Source organism: Amia ocellicauda, chromosome 18 (assembly GCF_036373705.1).
Source record: "Amia ocellicauda isolate fAmiCal2 chromosome 18, fAmiCal2.hap1, whole genome shotgun sequence".
NCBI classification, from domain to species: Eukaryota; Metazoa; Chordata; class Actinopteri; order Amiiformes; family Amiidae; genus Amia; species Amia ocellicauda.
The window spans coordinates 24,390,632-24,407,770 of record NC_089867.1 but is presented as its reverse complement, the minus strand read 5'-3'; the positions used below and the strand labels follow the sequence as shown (position 1 = coordinate 24,407,770).

The following is a 17,139-nucleotide window of genomic DNA, read 5'->3' as shown; positions in this document are numbered from 1 at the left end:
TGGTGTTTCCCAAGCAACCCAGTGAGCCGGTCCGCCCGCTTCCTCCCGGAGCTGAACGTCCGAGTGAGGGACCTGCGGCTCGGCTGGGCAGCTGTCTGTTTCACTGCAAACTCCGGCTGTCGACGCAAGACAAACGAGGGGGAAACTGGTGCAAAAGTAAAACTTCTCTTTAGAAAGTAAGTCTTTAATTTCTAACACTTCATTCCCTTCTTGGACTGTTGGCTTAAATGGCTCCGGCTATGGGGGCCACGTATTGCATTACCAAAATACACTAGCTCCCATTCACCAGCGACAGCGATGATAAAGTGCGTGCATGAAAGCAGGAAAGTGCCTGCGGTGCCAGGTAGCTGTTGCGGGTCTATTACACGGCGACAGTGCGCAGTGCGACTGAACAGAAAACGAAATGCACACAGACAAGCGTGCACATTGATCGCGTTTGTTCGCGGATGTCGATGTGGGATAGAGCATGCACCCCGGAGCTGTCCGCCGCAGCACCCCGCACCCCGCACCCCGCACCCCGGAGCCCGCACCCCGCACCCCGCAGCCCGCACCCCGCACCCCGCACCCCGCAGCCCGCACCCCGCACCCCGCAGCCTGGCATTGCCCTACTCTTCCTCACACATCCCGTATCTCTCTCTACATCTCCAGTCTGGATTTCCCCTCCGTGCAAACAACGCTCTGTTTAGGGTGTTACATAAAGCGCTGTGTCGTGGGGGATGCCTTTCATTTCACACTTGGCTGAAATGCAACAAGTTGTGTGCAAGTTGGGTCTAATATGACAATCGTTTTGTTTGTGTAGTGCAAACCAGCCCCCTCTCTCTATCAGTGTCTGTTTATCAACCTGATGTCATTGATAAAAAGAACCAAACAATAACAGTAGCTTTTTAAGTTGCCATTGCATGCGACAATGTCCAGTTCTCCACTGTAACCCGGATCTAGGTCTGTGTTTGCATTGTTAGTTATGTATTACTGTTGGCTACACTTCCCTTCCACTTTTATAACCCCATATTACTGCAACCAACTCGCTTGGGGACAATAAAACAATACATCTCCCTTCCCACTAAGATCGCACAATGCCTCTGCATAAAGTGGCAACTGAAGGTCGGAGGTGAGGGTCAGCCAGTGAACCTCATGATGTAGATGTGACAGGGCCTTTTAAAGCCCTGCAGGGGGTATTTGGAATTGAATCGAGACTGTTGCATTCTCCGTTCAGTCACCTCATCTATTTGCATATTTCCATGCATGTATGTTTTGAGGCAGCAGATGTTTTGCATTTGCTGTTTTTACTCTTACATTCTACCCTGAAGACACAAGACCATTCAAAAACAGCAGCACTAATACAAAACTAATCCTAATAAAAGCATCCCCTCTGTCCGTCGTTGCCACGCTGATATCCCATTACAGTCATCTGACGGCGCAGGACACCCGACCCCTAGTCTCTGCGCATCCCTCTCGGCAGGATGTCAGGGTCATTTATCTTAATGGCTCTGGGCGCAGTGAAGACACTGGTCTTTCCACAATTACCAGAGCGCTGCTCGGCGAGTGGCGGTGTGTCAACCCGCAATCATCTGCATGCTCTCTGGAGGTAGCCAAGCTCGGGGTGTGGGGATGCGATAACCATTATCACCCGTCGAGCAGCGCGGAAAGGTGGATTATAATGCCAGGCACGCATAATTAGCATCGACCCTGTCCCCGTCTGTCCGACTGATTAGTCTAACCACTTTTTATAGTGCATTGCCGCATTGCTTCCTTTCGTCTTTAATGGGGCGCACTGCTGACAATCAGTCTGCTTCTGGCTGTCCAGATAATGCCCTGGCTGTCGTGTTCCTGTCAATTAAAAGGGCAAGTCATTCTGCGCGGTGTCTGGATGTGCACACAACTTCAGGAGAGATTTGAGACCACAAGCTGGAGGCAGACTGGGTTTTATTTTATCATGATACTAAATTAAATCATGGTTTCATAAGAGCTACCACACAGTCATGAAAAAGAAACAAGGAAATGTGTTCCAGCCACCTACATCTCTGTGTAAAGAACTGCTATACTCCCCCAACCCTTTCCAACCTTTTATTTTCTTTGTACAGACGCAGACCCTCTCCTGAGTTCTGGGCAGCAGCTGTTGCACCAGGACATGAGCTGAGCAGCGGCACGGATGAGGCCATGGCTGCCCACTCCTCAGAGCAGGGGGCCGGGGTGCCTGAGCTGTGCAGAGAGGGAGACAAGCTCCTGGGGGCCGGCGAGCTGGGGAGGGCCACCGCTGTGTACACCTCGGCGTTCAGGGCCCACGCCGGGGTGACCGTGTCGCACATGCGGAGGCTGGGTGTGCACAGGCTGACGGGGGTGATCTCCACTCTGGAAGCCTGGCTGGGCGGGTCGGGAGAAGCTCAGGATCTGGCAGAGGGGTCCGGCTTGAACAAAGGGCTGGCCGCGGTGTTCCTGTCCACGCTGAGCCCCAACAACCTCTCGGCGTCGCTCTTCAAGATGGAGTCTGTCCTGCAGGGCGCCGGACGGGGCTGCGAGGAGGTGGCGACGCGCTGCTCCGCTCTGCTGGAGGGGAAGCAAGAGCCGGAGGCGCACGGTTCTGCCCGCCTGGCCCTGCGGCTGACCCGTGCCCTCGCCTGCCTCCTCGCCCAGCCCCAGAGCCCCCACGGCTTAGAACTCTACTTGCAGGCTTTCCAGGAAGACCAGGCCGAGGCGGTGAGGCTGGTCAAGTGTAGGCAGGGGCAGCACTTGCCAAGAATCGTGGATGCCTTCTTGCAGCAGCTGTCCCTGCGCAGCCCCGACAACATCACCGAGACAGGGCAGGATGGAGGGCTGAAGGAGAGTGGGGTGTCAGCCGGGGTCGCTTCTGAATACCTTCATTTCTTGGTAGCCATCGCCCCCGATGACACACACGTGCAGGAGCTCCAGGCAGCGGCGCTGTTCCAGGCTGGCAGGTTTGAGGAGAGCGCCCAGGCTTACTCCCTGGCCCTCGGGGAGCGGGAGGCGCATACAGAGACGCTCACAGGGAGCGATAAGGCGGTCGCCCACTGGCTGCTGCCCGAGAGGAAGGCCGGTCTACTGGTGGGTCGAGCAGCTGCCCACTTCTCCGCAGGGGGCCGGGCGGTGGAGTCCTGCCGGGACCTGGGGGAGGCCTTCGGGACGCACCCCGCCGCTGCCCGGCTGCGCTTCCAGGAGATGTTCTCGGATCGAGGCGCCGGGGCCTCAGCGCGGGCCCAGCTCCGACAGCAGGCCGAGAGGGGGCTGTGCGGCTACAGGGAGGCCGTCCTGGGGCGTCCGGACCTGCGCTCGTCCCACGGGGTGGAGCTGCTGGACCCTGTGATCGCGGGGCTGCGGGCGCTGTGCCACCTGGAGCCAGGGGGGGGCGGCCGAGAGCTGCGCGTGCGGCTGGCCGACTGCCTGCTCCTTCGGGGGGAGTCCAAGGAGGCTCTGTCCATCTGCAGCCAGCTGGCCGCCGCCTCGCCGACCCAGCAGAGCTACCAGAACACAGTGCAGGTGCTGCGGGGCTTCGCGCGCCTCCTCTCGGATGACCAGCAGGGCGCGCTGGAGGACTTCCAGGCGGTGATCGAGCACAGCGCCCCCCACCCCTCAAGCTGCGTGCGGGCGCTGTGTGGCAGGGGGCTGCTGCGCCTGCTGGGGGACGCCCACTACCTGGCCGCCCTGGACTACCTGACGGCGAGTCGGCTGCAGCCCCAGGAGGCGGCACTCACCGTGCGCTGCCTGGTGCCCTGGAACCAGCGAGGGTTGCTGTGCACCGTGCTGCTGGAGCAGGGGAGGGCCATGCTGGAGGGTCCGGGGGGCCCCACCACCTCCCCACAGCAGCAGAGTGATCAGCTGGGCTCCAGACAGCTCGGGCACGACCGCTGCTCCTCGCCCAAGGAAGGGTAGGGCTCGTTAACGCACATCTGGAAGCTGTGTAATGCAGGGCTTCTGTACCCACTTGTGTGTGCATGCGTGCGTGCGTGTGTGTCTCTGCTTGACTCACTTTTTCCCTGCGTGTGCCCCAGGACCGCAGTGGGGGTGCACGCACTGGCGCTGCTGCTGATGGAGCTGGAGCCAGACTGCGACGCCCCGCGGATCCTGGCCGCCGATGCACTGTACCGGCTCGGGCGCGTGGAGGAGGCCTACCGCCTGCTACTGTCCACCGGGCCCTCGGCCCCCCGTGCGCCCGTCCTCGCCCGCCTCGCCCTGCTGCAGCTGCACCGTGGCTTCCTGTACGACGCCAACCAGGTCAGTGCCCAGATGCCCAGACACCCTGACACCCAGCACCCAGGAACTGCAAACATTTAACATGGTTTTACAGTTTCCTGTGTGTTCAACGTGCCCTCTCTGTGCTTTACCACACTGGACCACATGTTTACTATGGAAGACCATGGTTTATTCATGATAGAGTGCAGTAAAGCGTAGTGAAGGCCATAAAACCACAGACTTGGGCACAACCATAGTAAAACCATTTTAAAAGTGCAAAACTCCTGTGGTACATATACAGTGAGGGAAAAAAGTATTTGATCCCCTGCTGATTTTGTATGTTTGCCCACTGACAAAGAAATGATCAGTCTATAATTTTAATGGTAGGTGTATTTTAACAGTGAGAGACAGAATAACAACAAAAAAATCCAGAAAAACGCATTTCAAAAAAGTTATAAATTGATTTGCATGTTAATGAGGGAAATAAGTATTTGACCCCTTCGACTTAGTACTTGGTGGCAAAACCCTTGTTGGCAATCACAGAGGTCAGACGTTTCTTGTAGTTGGCCACCAGGTTTGCACACATCTCAGGAGGGATTTTGTCCCACTCCTCTTTGCAGATCCTCCCCAAGTCATTAAGGTTTCGAGGCTGACGTTTGGCAACTCGAACCTTCAGCTCCCTCCACAGATTTTCTATGGGATTGAGGTCTGGAGACTGGCTAGGCCACTCCAGGACCTTAATGTGCTTCTTCTTGAGCCACTCCTTTGTTGCCTTGGCTGTATGTTTTGGGTCATTGTCATGCTGGAATACCCATTTTCAATGCCCTGGCTGAGGGAAGGAGGTTCTCACCCAAGATTTGACGGTACATGGCCCCGTCCATCGTCCCTTTGATGCGGTGCAGTTGTCCTGTCCCCTTAGCAGAAAAACACCCCCAAAGCATAATGTTTCCACCTCCATGTTTGACGGTGGGGATGGTGTTCTTGGGGTCATTCCTCCTCCTCCAAACACGGCGAGTTGAGTTGATGCCAAAGAGCTCGATTTTGGTCTCATCTGACCACAACACTTTCACCCAGTTCTCCTCTGAATCATTCAGATGTTCATTGGCAAACTTCAGACGGGCCTGTACATGTGCTTTCTTGAGCAGGGGGACCTTGCGGGCGCTGCAGGATTTCAGTCCTTCACGGCGTAGTGTGTTACCAATTGTTTTCTTGGTGACTATGGTCCCAGCTGCCTTGAGATCATTAACAAGATCCTCCCGTGTAGTTCTGGGCTGATTCCTCACCGTTCTCATGATCATTGAAACTCCGCGAGGTGAGATCTTGCATGGAGCCCCAGACCGAGGGAGACTGACAGTTATTTTGTGTTTCTTCCATTTGCGAATAATCGCACCAACTGTTGTCACCTTCTCACCAAGCTGCTTGGCGATGGGCTTGTAGCCCATTCCAGCCTTGTGCAGGTCTACAATCTTGTCCCTGACATCCTTGGACAGCTCTTTGGTCTTGGCCATGGTGGAGAGTTTGGAATCTGATTGAGAGAGTGCTCCTAATCTCAGCTCGTTACCTGTATAAAATACACCTGGGAGCCAGAAATCTTGCTGATTGATAGGGGATCAAATACTTATTTCCCTCATTAACATGCAAATCAATTTATAACTTTTTTGAAATGCGTTTTTCTGGATTTTTTTGTTGTTACTCTGTCTCTCACTGTTAAAATACATACATTAAAATTATAGACTGATCATTTCTTTGTCAGTGGGCAAACGTACAAAATCAGCAGGGGATCAAATACTTTTTTCCCTCACTTTACCAGGGTACACCAAGCCAAAAACATGCAGTTGCAGTTGATCGCTAACCTGTGTCGATGGCTGAGAAATGTAACGGGTATGGCAGTACTGGCTCGGTGTTAATGCTGTCCTGGGACTGACATATCGCTTCACCAGATTCATGGTCTTGCTCTACTGTTGTCTGATTGAAAAGATAACCGTGTTTCATGATGACAGTTCATGCACCGTCTCTGTGGGAACTAAGCTGTTCCCTCGTTCCTTATCAGATCGTAACATGAAACATTGAAATCCGATGACATTTGTTGTGTATAACTGCACAGTCCTGTCAGGGCGAAGTGTGTCTGTTGTTGAAAGAGCAGCGGCGACAGGTTGTGAGACGGAACACACTCTTTTGGGGCCAGAGAGACGATGGATTTATTGAATTCTGCTAAAATGGCCAGCTGGAAATGGATTATGTCTTGCAAAGATTTCTGGGTAATGGTCTGTCCTGGTATATAGATCCCTGTTGTGCAACATGGACGCCTGCCTGTGTGTAAGGCCTTTACTGAGAGTCCGCCAAAGAAGAAGAAGAGAACGAGTCATTTTCTAATCTGAAATCTGTTTGGTCTCCAGCAGAGGGCAGTGTTCACTAAAGGAGGGAATAACAGAGTATAGATCCATAGATTCCAAACAAAAATCAATCAAAAAATGTATGCACGCCTTATGTTGGGAGAGTCAATACTGAAGTACTAGTATAGATCAACATTAGATTGTTCTGCTAGAGACTAAATCGGTCTGTTTGTTTCAGAGGAGGTTAAATGCAGGAGCTACAGTGGGGGCTTAAAATGTTTCACCTGCCACACAGATTAGTAGAAAGACACACAGTCTTGAAACATGGGAATATAAATGGCCACAGAGAAAGAGATACAGAAACGGTGCAGAAAAGAGTGACAGGGATGAGGGAGGGGGAAAGAGCTAAAAAGAGGGGGGAGAAACAGAGAGAGAGAGTCAGGCCCGCGCTCTGGCCCAGATTTCAGTCTTGGCACAGCTTGATTAATGCTCCCACTGACGGCTTTATCTGTTGTTGTGAAAGAGCTAATTGCTTTCACTTGCAAAGTGGATTACACGAGCGGCTAATGGGCTGCGAGAGCAGAGGAGAGGAGAAGCTGAAAATGAGATAACCCCCGGGGCAGCATCTTCAGCTGCCACTTCAGCGCCACAGCGAGGGAGGCTCAGGCCAGTGTTCGGTCTGAGGGGGCACTGTATCGACCTGCTCTGGGTCGGACAGTGGCGCTCTCACTGGAGTGGACCGAGCTCTGACACGTTGGAGTGGAACGTATTGGGGTTCACACTCTCTCTCTCTCTCTCTCTCTCTCTCTCCCCATGCCCAGCTGTTGAAGAAGCTGACCCAGTGTGGAGATACCAGCTGCCTGCTGCCCCTGCTGGCCGTGGCCGAGCCCACCGACCGGGCGCTGCTCCAGGAGAACTGCCACACCGCCGCCACGCGCGTCCTGGAGAGCCGGGGGGGCGAGGGCTGCGTCAGGGAGGCCGTGGCCTACCTCTCCATCGCCATCATCGCCTCAGGTGGGCCAGAGCCGGGGGGGACGGGCACAGGCCTGCAGGACGGGGGGACGGGCACCGGTGGATCAATGCGCAAAGGATGTCTGATGGCTTTGTCACCCCACCTTAGCCATTGCAGTCCGAGTGTCAAGCGTCTCTCACTCTCTACCCAAAACACACACCAGAATGACAGGGGAAGAGTAAGGGATGGCCCTCTGCTTTGCGAATCTGTGAAGAGGTGAGGATGCAACCATATAGACGAGCATCTATAGTTACAGAATTAGGACACGTCGGTAGCTATGACTACGGAGCTCATATGTATTCACACAGAACACGCACATATACATTGACATGTGTCTGAATCAATGAGATGGAAAAACGCCAATCATGCCAATGCTGATCTGTAAGCCATTTAGTCACTGTCCTAGACGACCTCTGACCTCTGACCTCCTATGTCCAGCTAGGAACAATACTTGTTCGAAAAAGGAGAGGGGGGGACTGCTGTTGAGATCCTCAGACTCTCTCTCTGCCTGCTGTCGTGTTGTGGGCTGACCGAGTAGTGTCTGAGTAGCCCGGCCTGTTCACGTGGAGGCAGGTGGAGGAACGTGAGAAAGCGCTCATTGAATTTAAGATCAATCGCTCTCCACAGCCTGGCCCATCAGTCTTCTTTTCCTGCTCCATAAAGCGTTTACCCAGCTAGTTAATCAGCCCCTCCACAGTTCCTGGAATCACCGTTCTCTTGTTATGTGTTGTTGTTTGTCTGTCTTTTGTAACTGACAAATTGAGCCGTGTGTATTTAATTCCGTCTTGCCACGGCTAAAAGCCTGGCGGTATATCATTTGCCTTAATGTCTCCCGAGCAGATAACACTAAATGCCCCGTGTCTCTCTAACGTCAGGGAATGAAAGATGCTCTGTGGGAGGGTTTCGTAACCCAGCGAAGAGGAGCAGCTCCCATTGCTATTAGTGTAGGAACACTACGATTGTGTGTGTGTGAACGTGCGTGTGTGTGTTTCTGTATTTGTACCAATGCCAGAAGATGCAAGTGTGTGTGTGTGTTTGTGTAGGTGCATCTTTATGTGCACAGCCATGTCAGCATGCAGAAACCCCGATTGTGCTGCAGGGTATGGAGAGATGAGGGTGAACGGATGTGCATGTCCTGGGTGTGATCTGGCGTGTGAGAGAGAGTGGAAGTCTGTGTGTCCGTGTAGGAGTCCCTGAGTTCAGCATGCGTTCGAAACCAGCAGCGTACAGGTGACCCGGCCCACAAATCATAGTTCTGATGCCAGTGCCCCGATATGGGAGACGGTAGAGTGCCACTTTTTCCCTACATTTGTTTTTTCCAGTCGTCAAGAAAATGAACCTGTATCTGCACTAATATTTTTGTGCAGTGCTTTCATGTCAAGGAAGGAAGGAAGGAAAGCTCTTGGTGGGCGAACGGTGTTGTTGCATCCGTCGACCCACACACGTCTCTCTGCGTCGCTGTGTGCTGACAGTGCGCTCTGATCCCTTGTGTCCAGGTGGCGTGGCCGTGGACTCCCTGATGGCCAGGGCCCGCTGCTACGCCCTCTTGGGCCAACGCAGGACGGCCATCTTTGACTTCTCAGCCATCCTCCGGGAGCACGCCGAGCACGTGGCGGCCCTGTGCGGCAGGGGCTTCACCTACCTCACGCTCCAGCAGCAGAAGGTACGCGCTCGCTATGTCCAGTCGCGAATTTAAATAAGTAAAGTCAAGGGTGTGGATGCCTTTTCAGTTATAAACAAAAGCCCCCTGATCGATAGCTGCAAATACATCAACACACGATGTAAAAATGGCGCTAGGAGACGCGGGGCCGAGAGGAAGAGAGAGAGAGGGAGGTGAAGCAGACGGATAGGATTACCAAACAGATTGACAGATAGAGGCTCCCGACAGAGAGGTAGAGACGGTACGGTGATGAAAGGGTGTATGTGAGAGATAGAGGGAGAAAGAGAGAGAGTTGAGCTGGCCGAGTTGTATTGAAAAGCGATATCTGCTCAGATAAACTGTCTCGATTGTCCACAGTGTGTCTGATAGCGCTGGGATGCCATTAAGATAAGAGGGATTAGGTGGCTTCTCCAGCCGGGAGATAACCTGAGCACGTAGGCCTGGGGAGAGGTCACTTGAGGGGACCGGGGGGCACAGAGACGGGGAGAAAACAGAAAGATGGACAGGTGAAGTTAAATGAAGTGGGTGAAGCAGACAAAAGAAAAGCGAACATCTGTTCTGACTCGGAAAGACAGTAAGTGAGAGAGAGAGAGAGGACAGACAGGCCTGCCGGAGAGATGAGAGAGTACAGGAGTAGACAGGGATACTGGAGAAATAAATTAGAAGAGGGAAAAGCATAGACACGGGCACAGAGAATGGGAAATTAAGACCGAGAAGGGGAACGTTGCTGAGACAGGACTGGTGGAGACAGAGAAGCGGGGAGATGACAGACTGCACAGAGAGGCTGAAGGAGACAAACAGACAGAGAGAAACTGAAACTGAAGAGACAGAGAGAGACAGTGTGGGAGTCCCAGACGCAGAGGCGGTAAAGGGCCACATTAATACGATATCACACTCCGGTCCACACTGCCGCTGTTTGAAAACTTTGCGAAGAGTCCCACACGACCTTCTGATTGGTCGTTTCAGCACCGCCTATCCCAGGTGTAACGCTTTCTTCTCCGTTCCTGTCATTGTGTCATATCAGGCGTTCCAGACGCATGTGTGCATGTGTTACAATTGTGCACCTTTGTCGTAATCTGTGTAGGGGTTTTTGTCTTTCAAATGTGTTTCTGTGCAATCAAACATGCATTCGACTTATTTTCAGTAACATCAAATAATAATAATAATAATAATAGCAGCACATACAAAATACATCTCAGGTTGTGTGTGGGAGTTGTGGTAATGTTTGGTTGTAAGACTTTATATTTAACTATCTAAGTGTGTGTATGTCAAACCGGTTGTGTGTGTGTATATATTTATTCTGGAAGCTGGGGGGATAGTTAAGCAGGAGAGCCTCGATCCTCTCCATATTGCAGGCAGCCGATAATCGTGGCGACAGCACTAATAACAGGGTTGCTACAATCAGAGCGAGAGCGAGAACTAAATAAAAGCTTCAGGGAAGCGCGGGCAGAACAATAAGAGATAATGAACTTCCAAACAACCCTGATGTTCGACAATGTGACGCCCGAGCGACTGCGGCTTGAATATCGCTCCGACAGACACCTCCAGCACCGCCGAGTTCGGAGCGCGATTGCCATTGTGTGGCTGTTGGGGGTCTCTTCGCCGAAGGGGGGCTTTAGGGACGGGGTAGGATACGGGAGACTGGCGTTCATCTGTGGAGCTGTGTGTCTCTCTGCAGCGCAGTAGGCAGAGCAGAGATGGGATGTGTGTCTCGGCCCAGGCCTTTCGTCGTATTGGGGGTGCTAGTGTCGGCACAGAACGGATGCAGTGCCTGGCCTGGTCATGCATTATCCTTCACTCCATACCTCTGTCCAGCCCCCATCGATCAGTGTCTTCTGTGAGGTATTTTTAGTTAACAAAAACTGAATTACAAATGGTCCAAAAACTGAAACTGAAATTGAATGAAAGAAACTAAATTATCACATAAAAAAAATAATCACAAATAATATATAAAATACGCATACGAAGTCACACAATTTACCCGATTTATGTTTTATGTCAAGTGGTTATGCTGTTAAAACTGTGGCCGGTGCTATTGTTCTTTTATTTTCTTTAGATTTTTGAAGGAGAGACTAAATTCTGAACCCAAGTGGGGGAAACATTAATATTATCGAACTTTAATTCTAACCCTTTTCACATGAAACTAAAACTAAGACTAAATGTGAAATAGGAACTGAATAAAACACAGAATTAGGAAGTGAGAGGCATTGCGGTTGGTTAGGCACCGGTTTTCACCAGATACTTGGCACTCATCACACAGGAATTGAAATCAAAGGGGGTGATACACACATCTGAAAACAGAAATCAAAATACAGACGTTTAATACAAATAAAAGGGCATGTTTTGGGCGACTCACCGTGGCCGACACTACCCCCGGCAGGAGTGCACTCAGGACATCGTGGCGGCGCTGCAGGTGGACGCCGCGGCCGTCACCCAGGACGTGCTCTCCCTGAAGGAGGCCGCCAGGAAGCTCGTTTGTGATTGGCTGCACCAGCACTGCAGGGCCGGCCTCTCGGAGATCACGGCGGCCAATCCGGTGCCCTGTGGGGAGGAGCTACTGAGCGAGGCTTTCCTGATTGGAGGAGCCCTGATGAAGGTGGACAGCAGGAACCCCAGATGGCACATCTTGTATGTGGATACGCTGCTGGCCAAAGGTGAGCAGGGAGGCAAACCCGGATGAACTGCCCCGCTGTGTTCTGCCCTGGTGGGGGTGTCATACTGATGCTCTCTCTAAGGGGCAGTTGTAGTGGTGTAGTATCGGTCAAGTGCGGAGACTCTACAGTGAGGGCGTGTCCATCTCTTTCAGGGGCGATGAAGCCGGCCACCGCACATCTGCGCCAGGTCTTCGGCCAGGAGCCCCGGGAGGCGGAGCCCCGAGCCCGGTGGGGGCTGGTGGAGATGTGGCGGAGGAACCCGGCGGGGGCGGCCAGGGGGCTGAGCCAGATCGCCCAGACTGAGCCCTCCTCGCTCAACTTCCTGCTCTCGCTGCTCAGCCCTGCGCACCGAAAGCACCTGGCGCAGGTAACATGCCCCGCGCAGCACGTTGAACACAGCGCTGAACACAGACTGGGCACAGCATGCCCTTCAAACACAGACACCACACAGGGTGTGTTTAACACAGCACTAAACGCAGACCGGACTCCGAGCACAGGAATGGACACAGACTCCACACAGCCGAGTATAAACAACGATTATAGTGTTGCAAGTCAATCACAACTGCTGTATCCAATATACCACATTTATAACATGTTTATAATATGCAGCAACTCTAGTACCTAGTTTATTCGGCCCGTGGTTTATATCTGCAGGAGTAGGAACCACTGTAAACATTATTTCACACGTACACACTGTGCTGAACGGGCGCTGAACGACTCCTTAACCTCAGCTACAGCTGCCATCGCTCTCAGAACGTTCTGTATCCCGACCGCGATGGTACAACCATAGTTTCCACATCAACACTTCCATAGTGAGCCTGTTTTATTAGTAGTTATTTCTATGTGAGCACTTGCTTCCCACAGCCCTGCACACCCCCACGCGACACAGAGTCTGAGCTTCTCTCACATCTAGCTAAAACACCCACACACCCGAACTGTAGACAGACACTCCCACATGGACACAATCACGCTCTCTCTCACACACACACACACACACACACACACACACACACACACACAGAGGGCTGGCAGGCAGGGAATGTGGTTAATGGACACTGGCCGGGATATAACACAGTGTTCAGGGAAAACTCTGCTACTCTCAGATACACCTGTAACCCCATTAACACAGCCTCCCCATTAAACAGAAACACACCTAATGAAACTGCCTCCATGCAGCCTGTGGGTCCAGAAATCAAATTAATGTGGCTGCAATCAAGTGAATCCATCAGTTGTACATTTATATAGTACATGATGTGATCTTGCGGTGCTTTATTCAGTTTAACCAAAATAAAAGTAATTAAAAGCTTTTTCCGTATATAAAGCAACATGTATCTCAGTGAGTTCCGCAGGGCAGGAGGGAAAGTCCCCAGAATGCAGTGCTTCCCTGGGAAACACAGCGCTGAAACGGTTCAGACTGATTAGAAGACACAATTGAGAGCTAATGGACCCGCGTATCGCTAATGGAGTCACACGAGTCTTTTGGGAGGCTGTTAAAAACATTCTATCAACTCTAGGGGAGCATAAAAATATCTATTTTTAACAAAGTAGCAAATGACAATTGAGTATAGGAACTGAACATTACATGATAATCCGTCTCTCTGAGAAACATGGCATATGTCATCTGTTAGTGGGATCTTTTTGAGGATACTGTGCCCCCCCGCTGTGTGCCAGCCTCATCGTGACACTGGCCTCCATCCATCGAGGGGTTAACACCAATCTACAGCCACTGACATGTCTTCTAATGAGAGTGACGGGGAAATAAGCTGCCAAATGAATGAGAGATTGCTCCCTCGCTCACCGCAGCTCGAAACGAAACCCTATCTGCAGTGAATTACGAGTGCTATCCTTCATTAGGATTTAATTCAGTGCAGAAGCGTGTCAAAGTGACTTGGGGAAAAGCCCTTAATGAATAAGTCTCTCTCTCTCTCTGCGACTGACAGGCAGCAGCGCAGGAGGCGGGCAGTGTGTCGGAGCATGGCCAATGGGAGCCGGTGCTGGCTCTGCTGACCGTGGCGGTGCGGGCAGCGGGGGAGGGGAAGCCACGGTACCTGCGCCAGCGAGCTGCCTGCCTGGCGCGCCTGGGGCTCCACGAGCGCGCCGTGTCCGACCTGGACCGGGTCATCCAGAGCCACTCGGGCGTGGGGGAGGACCCCAGGGCGTGGGCCGAGGACCTGTGCCGGCGGGGCCACAGCCTGCTACTGTGTTCACGCGAGGAGCCCGGCCTGGAGGACTTCGCCCAGGCTTTGGACCTACACCAGGCCCAGGCTCTGGCCTGCGTGGAGGCCGGGCTGGGCCGACCCCGGGTGGCCGAGTGCTTCCTGCAGGGGGCCCTGCGGCGCTTCGGGGAGAGGCAACTGGGTGAGGCCTGGCGTCTCTCGGAGTACGGGCTGAGGGTGGAGGACAGCCATGTGGAGCTGCGCCGGCTGAGGGCCCGGATCAAAAGAGACGCCACGGGCTCCTGCATCGTCAACTAGGGCCGAGCGGCAAGTCCTGGCACTGATCCAGAGCCAGGCTGCTGCCAGGAAAGCCACGAATCATGAGCAGCGTTTACCCTTACAAACGTGGCATAGGATCAGTGCACTTTTAACAGGTTTCTGCTGTGGTTTCCCCATGGTTCTGCAGTGGTTCCCTATGGGTTAAGCGGGCTGACACTGTGCTGTACCACACTGGGCCACGGGAATACCATCATAGGCCGTGGGAAACATTCCTAAGGCGTGTTTACTGTGGTATCCAGTGGCTCATTCATGGCAGAGTGCAGTGGAGCACAGTGAAACCCAGTTAAAAGTGCACAAATCATATGCGAAATTGACCGGGTTAAGCTTGCGTAGTGGTGACTATCGGAGAGCGCCCCTTGTGGCTGGACATGCAAACTGCACCAGGCAGCGTGAGGAATCCACAGAGCAACTTCATATCCCTCTACCCTCTGAGCCGGTCCTGCGTGTGTCACACATTCCCTCTGTTGTGGCAGAGAAACGCCACTGACCCAAATATGGATTTTGTTCAAGTTCACCTTCATGGCCTTTCAACTTGTTTTTTAAAGCAATGCATGGTACAGTAAGATAGACACGGGGGGGTGGTGGTCTTATAAGGCTGTCAAACTGTCCAAGTAGAGACAGACTCCATTGGTGCTGTTGCCACTCACTCCCCCCCCACTGCCCCAGAGCCAGGGAAATCTAAGACAAGCTTTTAGCAGCTCCTCGCAAACCCATCTCTGGAAAAAGAGAAGCTATTCCCCCCAAAAGAACAGCTAATGAAAAAGCTTTCAACTTGTTTTCCATCTGTTAATCACAGGCAATCTCCCAGCCATACAACTTTGCACTGCTAATCAATCTCTAATTATTAAATTACTTGTTCGCTGCGCCGGTAAACAATGAGAGGTGCTCTCGGAAAACAAACCGCGGGTTCGGCCACGTATCTGGGCAGAAAAACAGGCGACAGACAGTGGTACTACGTGGAGGTTAAAGAACATGGGCAGAGAGCTGAAGCAAGCAGTGCTCGATGCTGCGGTCACCATCTGTGGATCATCGACCTTCCCGTCCTTCGACCCCCGCTGCGCCGCAGCACAATCACATCTCACTGTTGAGCGCCAAACGACACTAAAAAGCGCTTGGTTCGCAAAGGCAGAGAACAAAAACATTCCTCAAATGCAAAAACAAACTATAAGCATTGTGTGTTAAAGTCCTGGTCCGTTTACACAAATACACATTGCTGGGACTCCGCTAGGTAATAACCCCGTGTCGAAGCATTCCCCAAAGACGAGGACAAGTGTTTTCGCACATGTTTCACTGATTAAAGGACTTCTTTCCACCTCACTAGGTGTGCTTATCTCAGGAAGCGAGGAAGGCATGCTAGTGTTGGTAATGCCTTGATCATTTTCCTTCCTCCTATCCTTTCCTTCCTTGTTTTGTATGGATTCACACAACGCGCAGAGCGTTACACACCAGGGGAGCTCGTTCCACTCTGCGCAGTCGGGGTTCCCCTGTTACACATGTCCTGTTATCTTACAAACAGTGCAAGAGGTCACAGGTGGGGTTAGGCAGGGGCCAGCCGGTCAGTGCCATTCCTTATGTCTCATAACTGGGAAGAGGCCGTGCTTCTGTATGAAACAATAAAGGGTTTTAACACACTGGAGCAGACCTGTGAACTGTGCCTTTATCTGTGAGGCCGCCGGCATTGGTATTCACTGCTCGTCTCGGTGAACGGCTGGGGAATGAAGCCCGGGTTGCACAATGCAAACTAAAAAGGACAGACAACCAGCTGATGCTGATAAGAAGGCAAGGACTGATAAGGGCGCGGAGGACGGAACAAGAATGACAAGAGAGGGAGACGTCTTCTGCTCAGTCCACACGACGGCACTTCAAAACGACAACAGAACCTTCCCAAGACTAAAACTAGGCTTTTGCTTTTGCCTTTTGACAAGAAAATCGTTTAAGTGGTGTTAAACAGAGCTCCCTCTTTTTAAATTAGTGACTAAATAAAACTGGTGGTTGTTTTCCTGGTTCTTGTTGAAGAATGAAAGCGAAACCTCCATCAGTGGGAGGTAAAGCTCGGGAACCCTTGGGTATTACTTTGGCTTTGTATTTAAATATGATGAAATGTTACTTTTCTATGTTTAGATTTGGTGCATTTGTGTGATTCCAATCATCTGTTTATTTATTTCTGCTTGTGTTTACAAACTATATATATATATATATATTTAAAACCAAAATAAAAACTGTGAAAAGGGGATTGAGCGCAAAATTATCGTCTCTGGTTCAGCTGGAGTCCTGCGCCATATCTGCAAATAAAGTCTGTAATTACCTTTTACTTAGAGGGACTGGAAACAATTATGAAATTGCATAAGCTGTGATCCACTAAACCGCAATTACGTACTGCCGAAGCTGTTGCTGTAAAAGCTGGACGAAACCCGTCCATTATCCGCAGGGCAGAGGTCTTTTTATTTATTTTTCTCCCTGTTGTTAATATTGTTTGTATGTTTGGTTAATGTATTCTTGATGATAATTAAAATGTCAGTCACAATGCCACCACCGCCACCGTGACTTTCTCGGGCTAATGAACTCATTTGCAGCAGTGCGTTCTGCCGCTCGCTCTGCCCTTTGTGTTGAGATCTGCCGAGTCCCTGCTGGCGTTTTCGGTTCGTGTCAAGTTGCTGCTCCACGTGACGCACGCCAGCATGTGTATCACACACAAGTACCGGGGCGAACCCGTCCTCTCACCGGCGATGGATTCATCCCACTTATCACTCGTAAAAGAAGTCAAAACGTTCGCTACCAAGCAGTGGAGCCTGAAGTGCTT

General features: G+C 52.0%; 1 protein-coding gene across 1 annotated transcript; it reads left to right on the top strand.

Annotated features, from left to right (window-relative positions):
• Positions 1-5: 5 nt before the first annotated feature.
• On the top strand, positions 6-16,832 carry ttc34 (tetratricopeptide repeat domain 34). The gene is made up of 8 exons (XM_066691163.1): positions 6-176; positions 2,082-3,881; positions 4,005-4,227; positions 7,340-7,532; positions 9,027-9,193; positions 11,571-11,844; positions 11,997-12,211; positions 13,785-16,832. Exons 2-8 carry the CDS (start codon positions 2,158-2,160, stop codon positions 14,316-14,318), a joined length of 3,330 nt encoding a protein of 1,109 aa, XP_066547260.1. The 5' UTR covers positions 6-176; positions 2,082-2,157; the 3' UTR covers positions 14,319-16,832.
• The last annotated feature ends 307 nt before the right edge of the window (positions 16,833-17,139 follow it).

Excerpts from the sequence above, each read along its gene's own strand:
- ttc34 (XM_066691163.1), top strand. The coding sequence starts at position 2,158 with ATGGCTGCCCACTCCTCAGAGCAGGGGGCCGGGGTGCCTGAGCTGTGC. Across the intron at positions 3,882-4,004 it reads TGCTCCTCGCCCAAGGAAGG|GACCGCAGTGGGGGTGCACG; the intron begins GTAGGGCTCGTT and ends CGTGTGCCCCAG. Across the intron at positions 4,228-7,339 it reads TCCTGTACGACGCCAACCAG|CTGTTGAAGAAGCTGACCCA; the intron begins GTCAGTGCCCAG and ends CCCCATGCCCAG.